Source organism: Fringilla coelebs (genome assembly GCF_963513975.1).
Source record: "Fringilla coelebs genome assembly, chromosome: 2".
Classification (NCBI taxonomy): Eukaryota; Metazoa; Chordata; class Aves; order Passeriformes; family Fringillidae; genus Fringilla; species Fringilla coelebs.
This window is the reverse complement of record NC_140029.1, coordinates 62,384,370-62,403,910: the sequence shown is the minus strand read 5'-3', so window position 1 is coordinate 62,403,910 and position 19,541 is coordinate 62,384,370. Positions and strand designations below refer to the sequence as shown.

Below are 19,541 nucleotides of genomic sequence, written 5' to 3'. Positions count from 1 at the left end.
AGACTTAATTAAATTACCTCTGGTATCCCCAGTTTTCTACATGCATCCAAAAAGTTTTCCACGTTTCTCCTGCATTTGGCCATGCTAAGTTTAGGCTGTAGAACAGAAAAAAAAAAAATCATCTATGGCTAAAGAAGTCATGAAGAACAGACTTAACTGTAATTAAAAAGCTCACATCTTTTAAATTTTTTTGTACTCACAAATTCATAGTAGCTATACACTATATTAATGTCCCTGAAGAATCAATGTCTCATTACTTTAGAATATCAAACATTTCTACAATTTGTCTCACTCAGAACTATTCACCAAACACTTACAGAAGCATCATGTTACCAAAAAGAAAAACCAAAACCCAAACTCCTCACTATTTTAGTTTCTTAATATCAGATGTGAAACAATTGTAATTCCTGAATATTCACTTAAACCAAGAATTCACTGTAGTAGCAAGGAATTCAAAGAACTAATTTTCCAGGCTAAAGTAATTTGAAGGCTGTTTCAAGGAAGAGAACATCAACATAAAGTTGAAACAAAATGAAAAAAAAATTAAAATATGTGCATTTTGTTACAGAAAACATCACAAGATATTTTTAAAAATCAGCATGAGAAGTTTTTACCCCAGATATTCAAGTTTACATATTTTGGCAATGTCATATTTTTACAAAGATAGAAATTATTTCAAGTCAAGGAACAGCAAAAGAAATTCCACTAGAATATCTGAAAAAGTACATTTTTCTTAAATCTGTCTTCTTGAAAGTTCTTTCAGACTGCCTCCAAAATCCACATAATATTCTCGTTATTGAGTATCAGTGTGCACATGGCAATTTTTACCAAATTGTATGTTAAAAAGAAAAAAGGCAAATAGTTGAAAACACACAAAACCTCTTCAGAACCAGACTGTTACCAGAAACCTGGAACAATTATCTATTCAATAAATAGATATAAACAGAGAAAACACAATAGTGTTTTCTCAAGTTTTAATAAGTGCACACAGTTTATGTACAGTAATCTTCAGGTAATATGAGCCAATATTAAATCACTACAGTGCAAGTTTCTGTTTTGTCTGCAGGCAAAAGGAATCACCTCTACATACAACCCAAGAGGACAAATATACTAATAACTGTTTTAAGTGCTTTAGTAGCATGACATCTGCTTTAGCCATACATTGCTGAAGCCAGACTCACTTTTTCTTCAATCAGAGGACAAGCTCTTTTTCTTTTTTAAGTGTGTACTGTGTAACCAAAGCATTTCATACTGTTCTGAACAGAAATGCCATTATGAAAATACTTGATCTTGTCGCTAGATTAGGAACAAGGCAGGAAAATTTTGCTCATTTATAAGTGTGGCTGTATATGTATGTGTGTATATATATATATATATATATATATATATACACACACACATATATATACCTAGATTATATATATAAATGTATTATATACAAAAGTTAATGAACATTTGCAATCATACAAATGTTGCCCGTAACAGCAAAGATCTTTAATTGAACAGTAACATGGTTTATGTACCCCCATATCATTTGGGAATGAAACAGTAATCAATAAAACATTTCAGTGCAGCAAGAAACATGCAACTCACTACTGCTGGTGAGGGTACATGAATGCTCCCGACAGACCGAGGGCGAACGTGATTGACTAAATGGCACAGAACGACGCCATCCATCAGAGCCGAGCCCAGGTCTTCAGGCAAACAGATCTTCAGTCTCGTTTCTATGTTCTGCAAAGGAAGAATGCAGGCACACTTTGATATAGAAATGCATGAACGGGACAAAAAGGGAATAAATACCCTCATCTCCTATGCTGCAGGCACATAGCCAGGTTTGGAATTTTATTACAAAAAAACGCAATTCCTTTATGTAATTAATCCTTTCGAAACTAAGCCACAATCTCCTTTATGCTGGTCACTCAACTACATAAACCTTCTTAAATGAACTCAACACTGCAATGCTGTTGCCACAATATGCAACTATTTTTATACAGAGAGGTATAAAAACACATCTTCATGCAATTAGTCATGTGACTGACTGCATGTGACTCCTTCCTTTTACCATTCCCCCTAGTCTTCTACTTATCCATCTTAAATTTTCTTTATCAGCAGAAAACTGAAACAGAATTACATTGTGTTAATGACTGAACAACCAGAGAATAAAAGGCAATCTTTCCCTAGTAGCCTAAAAATTACTCAGGAAGCTTTAGAGTGATCAGAAAAATAGGTAAGAAGGCAAAACATTCAGATGTAAAAGAAAAATTCTGGATACACATTAAGAAAAACATAAGTCTCAACAAACAGAATTTGATATTGCAAAACAAAATACTTTTGAAAATACTTAAGTATTAAAGAAACCACCAAACCCAATAGATTGCTATATATGATGAGTTTCCTGAACTGAGCTCCAATCTTGAAAACATTCCAGCTCTACACTTAAGAGATAATTACCCTCCATTATCTTTAAATAGATATTTCTTAGTTGAACCTCTTAATGTCATTACTCTCTATTAATATCTTACCTCAACCTATACTGGTTGAATATGAATATCTATGAATAGATAATTCTTTTTAGGATAAAGGAAATAGGTAGGAACATATTTTTGGAGGTCACAGTCTAACAAATTTGAAGTGACACCAGAGCCCTGGTTAGTTAAGTTTTGGATATCTGCAAGGACAGAGAGCTCTCAAAACCTCCAAGCAACTTCATTTAGTGCTTCACTGCTCTTATGGCAAAGAATTTTCTCCTTATAACTATTTGAAACGTCGTTCTCTGCAATTTATGCCACTGTTTTTCATGGGTTCACTGTTAATCTTTGAAAAACCTGGCTTTACACCTTCTCTTTTACTATCCCTCAGGCAGCTGAAGACAGTCACACGATTTTCTCAGCCCTCTAAAGCAAGAAATCCAATCTAAAGAAATCTAGCTCTTCACTTCCTCCTCATACAGCCTTTATTTGGGTGGCCTCACCATGAAATAGCCTCCACTGAAGCATCCTGGGGTTTCATTATATTTTCCCATTTTTTCTTTTACTAGACGCACTACTCAAGTACTAGCATTTAAGTTTCACAAGCAGCAAACAAGGGATTGCATGATGTTCACTAATATAATATTTCATTTTCACCTTGGTTTAATTCACAAATCAGAAAACATTTTAAGTAAGTACGTAAAAGAATACTTTGAGAATGTTTTTCCAAAACCTGTTACAAAAAGATTCATATAAAGGTAATAAAACAAAAATGTATTTCTTAGAACACTAATTTGTCTGTTGGGAGACTATTCAGTGTAGCTCAGGGTGTGCTTTTTATAGGAGCACAGTGCATCTACAATACCAACTCAATGCAATTCCATGCTGGAGTTCATGGTTCTGTGGAATCTCACTACATGCTAACTTACCGTTAAACAATTCAAAAGCAGAATTTACTAATATATGTATTAATTGAATAAAGTACAAACTTTTATGTTCTGGGCTATTTTCTTGTGCAGTACATAATCAAATGCTCTGGTGGTTACTAATGTCACTAAAGGACCCAGTATATCTAAATAAGTTTTATTAATTTGAAAATCTCACTTTGTGTTTTCAAACACAGTCAGTCTTCTAGCTCATTGGCTTGTAATCAAACTTCTCACAAGAAACATTATAATTTGCATTCCAGGACATGATATCTCAGGGTGAGAGTAAAGAAGGATAGTGAGTGGAGCTAAAACGTAACACATGAAACCAGCATTATTGGTAACACCTAATACTGTGTAGAGATATCCTTATTACCTCTCCACAATCATACCTGACACAGTGAATAATCTTGTTCTACTTTTCATTGTGAGGATTAACTGAACTAATGCACAAGGCAGGAATCTTGTGGAAATGATCTATGATTATTTTTAGGAACTTGGGGATTTGCTACATACCTATGGTAACTCTTCAAAGAAACGTTTAAAAGCTGCATTGATGCTGCTGAACAGACTAGCCTCAGAATAACTAGAAACTACTGCAGTTTATTACTGCTACTTCCCCACTACCACATTTTCTTTCCCATTGCCAATAAGTCTGTCTCATCTAATTCCTGCATCTTGTCCTTTTGGCATCATTCAGGTTTAGAATTGATAATACACTACATTCTATCAACTATGTTAAATCTTTACTAAGTCCTGTTCTGCTAAAAAAATATATAATCAGCAGGGCAAAGATACGTTAATTCGTACTGAGAACAGGTGAGGGCCTCAGGTAAGACAATGCAAATCTAGAAGTCTGCATAGTTCTACATTAAAAATCCCACCTTTAAAACACTTTTTGGTAAAGAGCAGAACCGTGTTGCTTTAAAATTAAAGAATAGAAAATATGTTATTTAAAACAAACCAATAATTTTTCAATTAGCCATTCCACGAAGCTAATGAGGCAAGGACAAATAATCTTGTAATTTAGATGTGAAATGAAAATCACCTATCACTTTCAGGATTAGCAGTTATGTTAATATCTGTCCCTCTGCCTTGTTAATGGGATATAACTGGAAACCTTGACAGGTTCAGGCTTGTGACATTCCTCACAACAAAGATTGTCATCCCTTTTTTGTCAGCACAACCAGGTGTCACACAAACATTGCTACCCAGGTATTAGCTTTATAACACAAATATTATACACCAATTTTTCCATGAGGTTCTAGCTCTTACATTCAAGACAATGTATCAGGAAATCAACTTCTGTATGCAGATTTTCCACTGATGAAATACTGATTTAATTTCTAAGAAAGCTGCTTCTAGCATTAGTTATCTACTTTCAGCTTGAACTAATAAATTTCACTGTGCCTTTTACATGCAAAACTGAAGATTTCTCCAGCTGCTTGGAAATACTTCCTAGACCTCTCTCTCTGTCTCAAGTGCTCACTCCATCCTTTCTCATTAAATTAAACAAATAGTTAATTCCACCAGTGCAAGGCATGCTGATTAACTTTGGATGTCATTCAGGTAGCTCCCATTATTATTTCTCATTTTTACAAAGTCTTTCCTGAAATACAGACATCTGTGATAAAGAACTTCAGCAATAGTCTCAACAATGTGATTTGCAGAAGTAATATTGCCTCATATAACCTTTCTTCTATTTTTCTCCTTAGGCAACTTTCCCAAAGAAAAACTAAAAAAGACATTCCATCAGCATCAATTAATTCTACCAACACTCACATACCTCACGTAGCTGTTCCACAAGCTCTCTCTCTTCTCTCATCTGCTCCATTTTCCTTCGAATTGTGAACTGTGGATCTATTGATTCCAAATTTCTTTGTGGTCTTAAGAACACTGTGATTTTTTAAAAGAGAGATTTTAGTTTACGAACAAACACTTTTATTTATTTCTAAATTAAGCAAAATCCCTAGGCATTGCCTCCAGCAAAAACAGAAGATTTTTTTTTGTCCTCCGGAGAACAGAAAAATCTGATCTTTGATTACAATTATGAATAGCTGCTTTTGGGATATTGCTCTGGACAGTGTCCTGAGGCAGCAATGGTGCAGATAATTTATCATCCAAATCCTAATCTGAATGGGCAAGTTTTGTCAGATGATTAAGCACCAGCAGTGTCCCTTAGAAAGTCTGATCTCTACAACGCTTTGCATTTAACATGGCAGGAAACACCTCTTACTCTTAAGTTGAACTCTCTCCTAACTACATGCTGAATTGAGTAAAAAGCTGTGACAAGCCTCCTACACAGAACAAAATGCTTACTAGATAAGGTTATGCTAAAAAATAAAAAACAAAACAAACCCACCAAACAAAGACAAATGTAGGAAGACTCAGCCATTCAGGAAGTGCCTACACTAAAAAGTCATATTGCAAACGTAGCATAGCACACACCCTGGGCAGTTCTCCTTCCTACCAGTCCTGTCAACTGTCCACAATACAGTTCCTTGAAATCATTACATGATGTTTCTGCAAATATGCACCTCCACTTTTCCAGTGCAGTGACTGCTTTGAAAGGGTTGGAAGAGCAAGAGGATGTACAGCCAAAATGCAACTGTCCCTGTTTGTGACTCTGTTTCCCACCTCACACAAGCGTAATCATGAGGAATCTCACCCAGCTGCATGCAAGTTCACCTGTATGCAGGCTGTTTAAGTAATGAGATGATTAATCTAAGTTACTTCTTTAGCCAAAGGGACAGACAGACAGCACCTATGGCACTTCAGCCAAAAGGCCGAGTTCCTTCCCCTAGCTACTATAAACAGCCGAAGGCAACAAACTCCTTGTATATCTTTAGGCTATTCATCTTAGGCATCAAGACAGAATAAACCATGGCTAGTTACCAAACTTGCTTCCTTCCACTACTTGACCCATACAGTCCTGATTTAACTTTTCTCAGTGAACTGAAATTTGCTGCATTGCTGTAATTTCAGTAAAATCAGTAATTCCTGGAATGCCATATTGATGCAGTCTTCATTCTGACCTGCCACACAATGCATGAGAGTAGAAGAGCCATGCCTTCAGATGCAAAGGGCCCACAGTTTTACTGATATTTAATCTTCTGCTTTGTAGAGGGCGAACTCAATATTTGGAATTGAATTCTCAATCCAAAGTAGGGTGTATGAACAGATCCATGCTTCCTAACATTTTGTAGAAAGGTACACATGACTACGACTGTACATGCCCAAAACACAGAGGCTGTTAGAATACTGATATATGGTGAAAAATACATAAAATGTTATTTATAAATTGTATCATTTAAGATGACTACAACAAAACAAAACAAAATCCTAAGTTTTTCAAGAGTAGAAACTCTTATCAAGGACTTCTATTAACTCCAGAACTGTACTGTATTAAAATTTCTGCATTAGCAACTCTGTAATAATTTACTGGAGGCTTTTGATAAGTTTTTAAGAGGTGAAATAAAAATCTCTTATCACATTAATTAAAAATAGTCGCTGCAATTACTACGATTTTCTAGTTCATTGTACAAGTCTAATAATTGAGCTTTGCTGCCTCTCACAGATGAAATATCTAGATAAAAATACTTCTTAAAGAGTACAACCATGGTTTAAATGGTACTTAAAAGCCTCTGTAGCTTTATTAGCAGTAGCAACATTTCAAATAATTATCTACATAAACAATTGTACAAAGTTATGTTCAAATATCATAGAATCAGAGTATCATTATGGTCTTCATTCAGTTTGGCCCCAGCTATCCTTTTTTAGGCCTTTGTGAAGTCAGCGTTCCAAGATTTACTTACTTCCAATTTCAGATTACAAATGTACCTTACCCACAATTAGAAGCTTTTCAATAAAGTAAGTTTGAATGATTAAAAAACAGAATTAAAAAACCTCCACACTCTAGACACTAACTATAAAAGTTTTAGTTATGTACTGAATGTTTTAAAGTGTCCTCATAGAGGAAGTTTTGGCAGTTTTAAGTGTTGTTTGCTTCTTAGCATTACACACAATCTCCAGCAAGGGGAGCCCATAACTCACACACATCTGAATGTCTGTTTTTCACTCCTTCAAAAAATCAGTTTCTGCTTTTTGGATCTATGCTCAAGCCAGGTTATTAAGCAGTACTTGTTCCAAAAATTTTTTTAGAAAGTATTTTGCACAAGTGTCAACAAGTTAGATGAGTAATAGTTAATAACATAGTTAATAACATACTCAACATACCACTGCAAAGGACAAACTTCCTGGCAAAAAATTTTCATTTCTGCACTGAATTTCAGTGCACATTTCTTCACTATTAATTGTACCTATGGGAATTCAGTGTACTGAGTACTCAGTGTGACAATGTCATCCTTCAGGCAAACCACAAAATTATTTAACCTGACTCTAAATATAACAGATAAAAAGAAGGTTGGACTATGACAGGCAGAGCTGAAGAAAGGCCAAAAGTTCCTAGTTACTTTTCTCTTTGATTGACTTATTCAGTCTAAATTTAAGTAAGAGAAATGCAATAGCCCCAGTTAAAAAAATATGCAGCTGTTCTGCTATAACACTCCAAGACAAACGCTAACATTTCCATTTGGCTTAAGATTTGAGTGACAGGAGGCTTCTATCATTTCCAAATGCACAAGCTAGTCTGTGCCCCTTCTTTCATTCAGAAGATTAAAACACTAAAAAATATATGTAAAACACAGATCAAATTCTGCACTGATAGAAGAAGCACCTCTAGGTTTCTCTGTTACACTATTTATCAGTGAAATGTTAACTTAGCCTGAGACCATTATGAACTAAATTCAGTTTTTTCAAGTTACCAGTATCAGAATTCTTATGTTCCACACTCACTTCCCTTATGGAGCTGATTCCTTACATATGATATCTTTTATGGTTTTGTAACCAAGAACACTGAGGCAAATTGGCAATACTCTCAACTAAAGACCTGAACTAAGAATGAAACGCCCTCTTGTGAAGAGGCTTCAGTCCTGAAGTCTTGGGTGGTACAAGTGTGACTCCCAGAGTGGCACCTGAATAGTCAAGAGAGGAAATTTTCCTTAACTGTAAGCTAAATGTTTGCATTTATCATTCAATATTTGTGATCTTGGTTGCAATCTGATGCTTTTGAAAGTTTCACAACCTTTTAATATCTAAACACCTTTCTACTTTAGGGCAAAACATGGCCCACTTTGCACATTGGTGCTGTGCCTCAGTGTATTATGACAAGACAACCCTGGAAAAAAAAAAAACAAAACAAAAGCAACAGTAACAAAAGTCCACTAATGTACCTGAATTTCACTGTGAACAGCTTATAAACAACAGTTTCTATTGGACAGAAATCACTATCTTTGCTTAGATGATTGTTTCAGCTTTCTTTCATTATGGATTCTTTTATTATGCTAGTTATGCACCTGAACCAATAAATGCAGGTGGAACCAGGATATTTTAATAGTTAAGTAACTTTAAAAAAATATTAAATAAAAAATGCAGAAGCGAGAGCAGCAAAATTAACTGCTGTTTGAGTACAACTTTTATAACTCTTGAAAATAAAGCAAGTAAATAAACCCACACTGAAAATAGTTATTGGAATTAATATCATGGGAAAAGTTGTTTTGCCAGAGTAGAAAAGAGTGAAGCTTCACTCTGACTTTTGACACTACATATTCCAGAGCAAATTAAAGTGCATCCTTTGAGGAATTTAGTCTTATAAACATCCCCTGGAGAGTACTGTCTTTTGTCCTTTGCCACGTGGGGCATTCACCACATACTCATGTTTCTGAAAACAAGTAAAGTAAATTATATATGGAACACCTACCATTGTCACTGTCTCCTTCAGATGGGATACTGTAGCTAAAGTTGTCCCATGTTTGTGCCTGTGTAAGTGTGTTGAAGGAGATAGGAGGAAAACTGAGGGATGGGTCTGCTGGAGGGGAGTGATAACCAGTCCAACCATTGTGGTAATAAGGACCAGAGTGGGGATAAAAGTGAGCAGCAGCATTTCATATATGGCATTAGGATTGTATGGTAATGGCAAAGATGTAATTCAAAGGTGATTAATACAAAATGTATAAATTTTGAGAAAAGAATGAAAGATGGTGCAGAATAAAAAGAACGAAGAGTTAAATGTTAGTACTTGCAAATCATACATTATATGTGCAGTTAAGGCTGTTAAGCTTAACAAGATCATTGTAATCATAGCACTTCATACAACTTGTTACAACCAAGTTTTAAGAAAAAGTACCCATAGATTTTACTTTATAGCCTTTACTCTGAGTCAGGAGGTAAATATATCAGCTGTGAAATTTCAAGAAGGAAACTACCACAGAAGCAGGATTTTTATGTATTTGTGTAACTACATAATAAGAACACTTCCCACAAAGACAAAGAAAATTTACACATCCATATGAAAATGCTATTACATTACAATTTCCCAGCTGACTTTGGAAGTAGCAACTATATTATCACTTGGCTATCACTTCTCATTTTGTTGAAGGACGTTCAGTAAGTACATGTACCACAGATGTTTTCCTTTCATTTTAATTCACTTACTACTAAATGAAGTGCTACCTTTTTTTCTTGCTAACTCCCCCAGCAATAAATAAAATTTACAATGGGTCCCCCATGCTGTGTAAGTACTGATCCTCCAGAACTTTTAGAGAGGCTTCCCAAGGACAAGAACAGGCACAGAATACCCCCTAAAGGCTGATCCTAAGTTTGCACAACAAGCTTAGGCAACCTTGCACCACAGACAGTCTTCTAACAAACAGAGCATCAGTAATTATTTGACTGGGGTCCCTGAAGTACACAAAACTGTCCATTTCCACAGAATCTGCAAGTCTGCAGACCATTCACCACATGACAGTAAAAGCATGTCATGCCTACAGTTCATGACCACTCATTAACTCATTGTAGAGCTAAACTGGGGCAGCAATACAGCTCCTGCTCTCCCTATCCATTCTGCCTTCTCTTCTTTAACTAGTTACAACGTCACCTCTTACTGATCCTCAGATCCTTCTGCGGAAATTTTTTTCCTTCCCCACCATGTCTACTCTGCACTTCTGTCTCTTGTCTCAATTGTGGCAAGGATTTCTGCCCAAGCTTTCCTCAAACCTCCATTCTACACTGTTTCAGAACTGGATACTGACACCCTTAAAATATCTCCTTCCTGAATCTCTTCAGCATATCATCCATCCTTTCAAAGCTTCACACTGGTTTCCTATTTTCTGACAGAGATTTAGATCTCTTTTCTGCCTTTTACAGTGATGTTGCTCCTTAATGAACTCTTTCTGTATGTGATCACGATGTTCCTTATCACTTCCACAAAAGTGTTAAAAACAAGAATTCACTAATTTCTTGTTTTTCTACATGTATCTTCACATTTATCTACTGAATCCTACACACAAGCAACATTCATGTTCCTCAGACCAAACTAGAGGCTATAAACTACTTCTGCTCTAAATGCTAAACCATAAAGGCAAATCAATTCAAGATTGCTGTGTAGATCTAAAAACAACTAAAACCACTCAAATATTAGAAGAAAGTCCAAAGTAAAGTTTCAGTAAGCACAGAAAGTCCCTCCTTTCTAACATTCCCAACTAATATTCAGAAGGAACTTATTCATGTAGGACTTCTCCTTCCCATAGTTTTGGAATCTGTCTTAACATGACAGTAATTCAGACTTAAACTTCTTTTCAGTAATTCACCTTAAACTTCTTTTCAGAGTTCCATAGCTCTCTCTCTTTAGAATTTCCCAAGGTTGGGTCACTGGTTCTGGCTATTGGGACACCAGCTGAACTTCAGAGTCAGCACAAGCTAAACTCTGAGTCAACACTAGGTAACAGTACACAGATTTATGGCAAAAAGTAAACAGTCTGACTCTGGTAGCAATTGGGATTCTCAACTATTTTCCAAAGTACACAGATAAAAGCAGTTCGGGAAGAAAACAAATATCCAGAGATAGAAAGACAGTAATGAGTACTCCAATGAGAGAAAAATACTGTCAAGTTTCATTGATCATTACATGTTCCAACTAACTTGAAAGAGAAGCATGTCCAGCATAGATATCAACATTGTGCTTCAAGTTCTTTACAAGTCAACCAAACTGAAGGCACCGGATTCAAAAGTAATATCACACTATGTAACAGTTTCAAGGGAATAACTTCTCACTTCAGAATACAAAGTGCTTTGTGACTTTGAGTTTTGTCAGTGCTTGCTTCAGCCTCTGACAAGAGAAATTTTTTTTGTCTGTATTGCTGTCACTTTTTTCAGCAGAAACTAAGAAATACAGTGATGTAGAAATGGCACAACACAAAAGAAAAACAGCTCTTGATTGCAAGATGTATTAGAAGCTGTTCTAATGTCTGCTTCAAACCAGACTTGAAGGTCTGGCATATTAAAGATAACACAAGACCTTGGCAACGCTCAATTTCAACAATTAGCACCACTTTGAACATTTTAATTCATGGATGAAGGAGGGAGATTTTAAATTTATTTGCTATTTTGAGAGATTCCTTTTCAGAGAGCTAATGCACTTCCCAAGAGGAGAACTACAGCTCTAAAGAAATTCATTCTGTTCAATGGAATTTTTTTAAGGTTTTCAAAATTAATATGAATTTGAAAAGTCCATACTCTCTGAAAATATTTAAAATACAGAAGGAAATAATCTGAAAAATTAAAAAATCCTTTTTACATTCAATGTAAACTTCTGACCCTTGGAAAAAAATCTTTCCAGAAATGTGAACACATTAGTTACCTTTCAAAATATTTTCTTTGGGTACTTTGGGTTCTTTCTGTCAGCCACCAGATATGAATTTCCCTGATGTTTTGCCTAGCTTAAAAATGAAAGTATAAAAGGACCTTCAGTCCTGAACACATATCAGTATGTATTAACACAGAAGTTTAAGCCACTGTGGTTTATCCTCTGGAAGCAGTTATATTTGTGTGTGTACTTCAAAAAAACTGGAATCTTTACCACAAGTCTAGAACAGTTTACTTTCACCTTTCCAAGAGATATAAACCATTATGAAATTATGAGGAAGATGGAAAGTCAAATAGAAAGCAACATTCATTTTAAATAGATGAAAATAAACACAGTGAAAATAAACTCTCAAATTTCAGAAAAAATACAGTTGCATATATTTTCATTGAAAAATTGCCACTATTTTTTCCACAGAGCATAGTGGACACATTTTAGTTAGAACATTTCAATGTCCTTTTAATGTTGCACTTAGATTTAAGAGATTTATAGAGCTAATTAATTCAAATGCGAGCTCTAACAAAGTTAAACACTTAGAAGTCATTAGGACTATTTAACTTCATTAGAGCTTACATTTCCAGTAAGTTTTAACATTTTCCTGAAGGCCATTAAGTACTGAAATGAAAAAACCTATTAAAATACACTACAAACTAAGCTGAAAAACCTTCCTGGGTCACAGAAATGCTGGATCTCTTTACTAGCTCAGGTCTATGACAATAAAGCAGTATATAATTAACAAGTACAAATTCCAACCAGTGGTGGAATGGTTCAAATACACAAAACTTGTACAAAGTTTTAAAGGAACTATAATAAAGAAACTACAGACCTGCCAAGCAAACCAGCTTTAAAAGGAAAAACATGCAGGCTTCACAAACATGCCAGTATTCTCTGACATGTTCTACTTCCATCTGTAAGTATTTCTTATATGTTAGCAAAACAGCAGAAGATAAAACAATATGCAGTTTTACTATGCCTTTGCAAGGTTTCATTTTGCTACATGGTGCTACACAGCTAATATACTGTATTTTTATCTCAAACTGGACATTAAGTTTTACTATTGCCAAGTTCCCCTATTTTACAGGGTATAAATTTAAGGTAAGACGACTGAAGCTAGACATGATCAGGTGAGAAACTGTGCAGTAATAGTTCTATCTTAGTGCCTGTAGTACCTCACATGGAAAATAAATTCACATTATCAAGTTTAACACAACCATAACGTGACCAAAAGACACTCCACTATTGGCATGCTCAAAGATTTTAGAATATATGAACTTCAATTAGTACAGTGCAGAAAATCAGCATGTTCTAACCAACTGACTTTGGTATTCAAAGAGACTATACACAGCTGCAATATATAAAAAAGGGATGAAGAGTAGGACTTGTGCACATCTGGTCTAGAATCATGTGACTTGGAGATTTTGTTGCAAACATTGCAATCCAGTCTTTCTAGAAATTCTCTCAAAAAAAGTCACTAGGCTATTTCACCTGCACCTACTCTAGTCATTAAGTATAAGAAACTCAGGCACAGTATGCCAAGATTCAAAAGTGCATGTTAAACTAACACTTGAACAAGAAACCACAGTCTTGCATATTCTTCCACAAAGCAACTTCCAACCCCCAGCAGATTTCACTGTGGGCTCAGAACACAGCCCACATCCTGTGAAAGCAGCAACATGGCCTGGGCTCCTTTGGTTTTTACTCCTGACAGCGATATTGCAATATTGCCACTGGACTATACCACATTACTCAATGTTTTATTTTCAACAGATCCTGAAAGGACCCATTTGCTCATCATTTAACATGTATTTTAAATTTATGTAGAAATATCAACATTTTTAAATCATCAGGAACAAGACAGACTGAGTTTAACATTCCTACCACCAAAGAAATGCAGTTGAACAGATCTAACTGTATATCACAACTACATGAGAAACTTGAAGTATATTCCTTAATAAAAACAGCTTTCTAATACTTAAAAAAAAATCAAACCAAACAACAAAAACCAACTAAATCTATGGGTACAATTTCATAAACATTTTCACAATACTTCACCAGCAGTTTCACAAACTACTGCCATTAGTACCAAGTATTTTGTTATGGAAACTACAAGCTTGTAGGGGTTTACCATCACTTGATTAAAAGCATTTGTGGTGAATGAGAGAAACCAGAACTACGATCTTAGTATGCTGAAACATACTGAAAACCTACAGCCACTGATTAGAGGTGACATGACACGACTTAATATTGACTACCTCCGCACAGAGAAAACAAAAACTGAATTAAATCGTGTAGATAATCCAATTTTTAAAGGAAGCTGTTATCCAAGCCCTCAAATACATCTCTAAGTTTGGGAGGTTATTTGTTGTTACTTATTTTTAATTTTAGTTTGTTTGTTTTCAAATAAACTGCTGCTTGTTAAAAGACTGGTGGTTATGTAGATACAGGCATTGTAAATTCATTGAACTCAGTTGCTGGCTGAAGTGAAGATGTAACCTTTCATAACGCTTGATCTTTACTCAAGCCTAACTACTGACAGACTCAATGAAGTGAAAAATTTTCAGAGCAACACCAATGTTTTCCAAACTAGCCTAATTATTCACATATATTACTGAACAAAATCTAAACTGTATCACCACATGCCAATCAAGCACAAAAATCTTATTTCAATTATTATGTCAGCACAGATGATAAATGTATATGTATATAAATTGATGATAAATTTATATGTATATAAATTATGTGTAGTTATATCCAAACACATTTTTAATATACATATAAACTTTATAAAACACCCAATTTACTAGTAATGGATGAAAGTTGATCCATATATAATGTGCCAAATAAATACTTCTTACAAATTCAAACTTGATTCAAAACTAGAGAACCTTAAAATGTTCTAAGCTTCTTCTAACTGTATGGAAAATGTTACACTGCTTACTTCTTAAGGAGGAGAAATAGAGATATCTAATCATAACAGAGATGTAAAAAACCCCAAACCAGTACACACAAACTGGTTTCCCACATTACCTGATCGTGGCTTCAGGCCAAAAGGGATTGTGGCATTCGTAGTAGGAGACATTGTTGGACTTTTATCCTTATTCTGTAATTCAAGAACATACATCCGGAGTTAGAATAACACCCAGAATGTATCTCAGCATATCTGACCATGCAAAATGCAAAAATTAACACTACTGCATGCTATAACTGTTCCTATAATCTGATCACAATATAGTCCCAAACCTATGATAATCTCCCTTTCTTATCGCAGCCTATTTCTCTGTTAGAAAAGACAGCTTTCTGACAAAAGGCAGCAAGATATTCCCCCTAGTTATAAATAAGCTCAATTATTTATCAGTTTTCTCCCATGTCATCACTTGGTTCCATCAAACATACATTTTGTGACAGAATACATTTAAAAAACCAAAGCAAAGGAATGTTTTTTCCTTAGACATGTTTGTTTCTTTCACAAAATTAACTACTATTCTGCACGGTATTTTCCATTCAACACCGAATTTCTGCATTAAAAACAGAAAACAGGAAATTAAGCTTATGCCTCAGAGCAGGATCTCCCCTGACCCTGAACTAGGCTATGAGTTGCAGCAGGAAGAATGGAGCAGCAGCATACCACCAATGGCAACACAGGAGGAGTCCTATGACCAAACCCCATAATGGGAAACCCACTTAAAAAGTGATTCCACTGGGAGCTGGGAACTACAGAATTCCCATCACCAAGACTGGTGGACGGTGGCTGGGTGCCCACAAATTTGCAATATGCTTATGCCCAATACAATACAGAGAGAGAAGGCCTATTTCTGCACAAAAAAAAAAAAAAAAAAGAGGTAAATAATCTCCATAAGGAGGGAGCTCCATATGGTTTTTGCCTTTTTGATGTTCCAATGAGATTTACAATAGAAAGCTAAAGGATCAATAAAATTAGATTCCTCTCTGAAAACTAATCAAGGACATGACACAACTGTGCAAAAAGAAACTGCACTGAAATCAATAGATAATCTTGTTGAAGGAAGTATGAAAAAAAGAAAAATTAAAAATTGCGTCTGAGCGGAGAAAATGTAAAAAAATTAAATGCTTTATACTGAACTGCATTAAACAAACTGATCAGAAAGCATATTTTTGTACTCTAGTAAATCTGAGATGACAAGATTAAATCACATGCCAAGCAAACCACATATTCATTTCTGACGCAAATCTCAGTCATATGTTCTGTGGAATTCAGTTATGTTTCATTTAGTCTATGAAACACTCATATAAAACATATAAGAGACAAACAAATCACATCTTACCTCATTGTGAGAGGTTTGCCCGCTTGCGTTCCAAACAATTAGATCATTCTGCATGTTTGGAAAGTAAAAAAAAAAAAAAAAAAGACAAAACACATTTCAGAACCTATATTAGTGATGCACTGCAATGAGAAATTTTACTAATTATAGTCAGATACACATTAACAATTTTTTTTTTCACTGAAATGAATAATTTGCATGAATCATAAATACTTCTAATTGCTAGCTGAAGAACCTTTTTTAAAAGCATGTGGAAACAATTCACACAGATCTGTCATTAATTTTTTGCTTCAATACTAAGGGATTATAAGTGCATTTATAAGATTTTAATGTTTGTTGGTTAAAATGCAGCATATTTCTTTTAATTAAACTATCACGAAGGTTTCATTTGCACATATAGATTTCCAATACAGATTTGAAGAGAGAGGTATTCTGCTAACAATTACATTTATAATTACAACATAACATACCTTTTGTTACCACTTCTGTTATAGTTACATAGGAAACATGAACACCATTGATAAATACGAAACAAAATCATTAATTCAGAGTGATCATAACTCAGCAGAAAGACAACTGGCATAAGTAAAAGTAAATTATAATTCAATCCAAAACAACTTCCCTAGGGCCAATTTTTTTTTTTAATTGACAAAAACATGGAAACACAAGAGAGCACTTGGAACATTAGGTCCCAACAGTCACAGAGCTTTATCACAGCAGTATTTGATGTTATGATGATTATACATATGAATATTTGAAAAGCATCAAGATAAAGAAAAAAAACCCAACCTATTTCTGGATAGAACTGACAATATTAAGGTACTGCCAATATAGACAGCATCTTCTGTAATTTTATTCTCACCATCTCCTTATTTAAGGTTTTTTTTTTGTAGCTCTACATTTCTGGATCATTACAATGTACAAATCTTAAAATATTTTTGAAACTTTAAAAACTATCATCTCAACCTATATACAGTCTGTTTGCAATAGTAACTACAATTAAAAAAACTGCTGCTAACATAAACTTAGAAACTTATATAACTACAAAAGAATATTTGAGGTAAGGGGAGAAAAGGAGCCAGTACTTCATTTTCTTGAAGATCTAACTTTGAGATGACATTTTTTCCAGGGGAATGCAACCCCTGCAACTACTATGCTTTTAATGGATATATTTATTATATAAGTTCTTTCCAAAGGGATGGGTCTTTATCAACTTTCCATTCACAGTCAAACCTTGAGATTCATGCTAAGGCAAAAAAAAGCCCAACCTCCACACTGGGCCTAAAGCCATTATCCCCACACACAAATTGACAGAATGCAATGATCCATTCCAATCTTTCCACATTTATTGCATCAGGACCCTTCCATACCTGGCTCAATGACCATTTTTCACCCTGCTCACAAGGTCTTGCTTCAGGCTTTGCTTTCTCCATAATCAACTCCCTCCTCCTATGGAATTCCAGTTCCTCTTCAGCATTTTCTCTCTGTAAGATAAATAACTCTTCTGTCTGTACTACTGGAAATAGAACTTTTTTCTTTTTTTTGGCATAGCATTACCTTGAAGTATTTATTACAAATACTGTGATAAAAAGCAGACAGAAAAGCAATTAGATACTATGTAAGTGCTGTTCCAGCACTAACAGGTGGGTAATGTAAATCTAAATCAACTACTTAATAAAAAACATCATTTCACCAGATTCACCAGACAGGAGACAGAACAAATAATAAGGAACATATATCACACCATAAAACTCAAGTCCCATACTTTAACTATACTCTCTGTAAGTATAGTGACAGTACTCTGGACAGTACCACTAATTTTTATTTTACAAATTATTTTGGGGTTATTTTTAATGAATATACTGTTTTCCTACACCAAAAGGTGAAGATTTCGGGGGGTGGGGGGAATGTGGTTCTAATGGTAGCTAATGATGCATAGCTGAACTGACATACAGGGAGAGACAGGGTGGGGAAACTAAAATGAAAAAATAACAGATATACACAGAAAAACTTTACATATACAGACACACGCGCAGACAAAAACAGACAAACCAACCCCACATCAATTCCATAAATATGTTAAAGAAGAATTAGCTTTGCCCTTCAGCCTATTTACTTTTTACCTTCCCTACTTGGCAGATTACCAATTGATGAAATTGTGGGCTCATTTTCTGTCTTTCCCCCCCAGAATATTTTGTAATTATACACTCATTTAACATACCTGACCAAAAGAAGACATGTCCATGTGCATTTGACCACTATGTATAAAGACAAAGGCAAATATGTAATTCACTGTGTAGCAACTTGAACATGATGCATCTAACAAATTATATTTTTTTCTACATAAGGTATATAAACACACTTTACTGTAGACTCATGAAATTCTAAAACTGTTGCTGGTTCTGTGGGATACAGATTCACAGCACTGCTCTCTGAAATATCCATGCTTAATCTGCAAGGTTTGAAATAAAAACATTATACTGGGCTATAACTCTGGAAACCATTATGTTCAATATTTAATTTCAAACAAATATATACATTAAATACTTTTATAGATATCATTTTAACCTGTTCAGTGTCATCTCTTAAGAGCTTTTGGAAATGCCTCCTGATGCTTCAGACTGAACCTCAGTCTGAAGTTCAGTCTGAAGCATCATTCATGGTTTCATTTGCAAAGTACCACCCTGAGGAATAGCTTCCATCAAAACAAAAGGACCTGTTTATGACCAACACCCATGTTATCTAGAAGCCTGCAGATTTCTGTATTTAACCTCTAGAACTCAGTGTTCAAATGGAAGCCACAGGTCTGCCTAGATATTTCCACTTAATTTATGTTGGCTGAAAACAAAGCAGTGAAACAGAAAATGAAAAAAAGCAGGAAATATAGAAAAGCAAATATAGAAATACAATGCAAGCATCTAAAATACTGAAAAAGGTTAAATTTGAAATGCTTCCCAGAAACAAAATGCTGTCTGTGTCTAATAGAGTATGCAGATTTTAACTTCTGCAGAACACTGGAACCTGTGTTCTGCAGAATAGTAACTGGACAAGCTTTTAACAAGTTTAATAATCACACCCACTAGCAAAAACA

The 19,541-nt window shown here is 34.8% G+C and overlaps 1 protein-coding gene across 4 annotated transcripts in view; it reads right to left on the bottom strand.

Moving 5' to 3' along the window:
- Positions 1 to 19,541, bottom strand: part of LRCH1 (leucine rich repeats and calponin homology domain containing 1) — a 157,454-nt gene that overhangs the window by 19,677 nt on the left and 118,236 nt on the right. For all 4 annotated transcript variants that reach the window (XM_084226599.1, XM_084226596.1, XM_084226597.1 and 1 more), the window contains 7 exons: positions 18,672 to 18,708; positions 17,821 to 17,934; positions 16,454 to 16,501; positions 15,180 to 15,252; positions 5,181 to 5,290; positions 1,594 to 1,731; positions 18 to 95 (listed from right to left, as the gene is read on the bottom strand). In XM_084226599.1, coding sequence (XP_084082725.1) covers positions 18 to 95; positions 1,594 to 1,731; positions 5,181 to 5,290; positions 15,180 to 15,252; positions 16,454 to 16,501; positions 17,821 to 17,934; positions 18,672 to 18,708 — 598 coding nt within the window. The remainder of the gene's footprint in view (positions 1 to 17; positions 96 to 1,593; positions 1,732 to 5,180; positions 5,291 to 15,179; positions 15,253 to 16,453; positions 16,502 to 17,820; positions 17,935 to 18,671; positions 18,709 to 19,541) is intronic.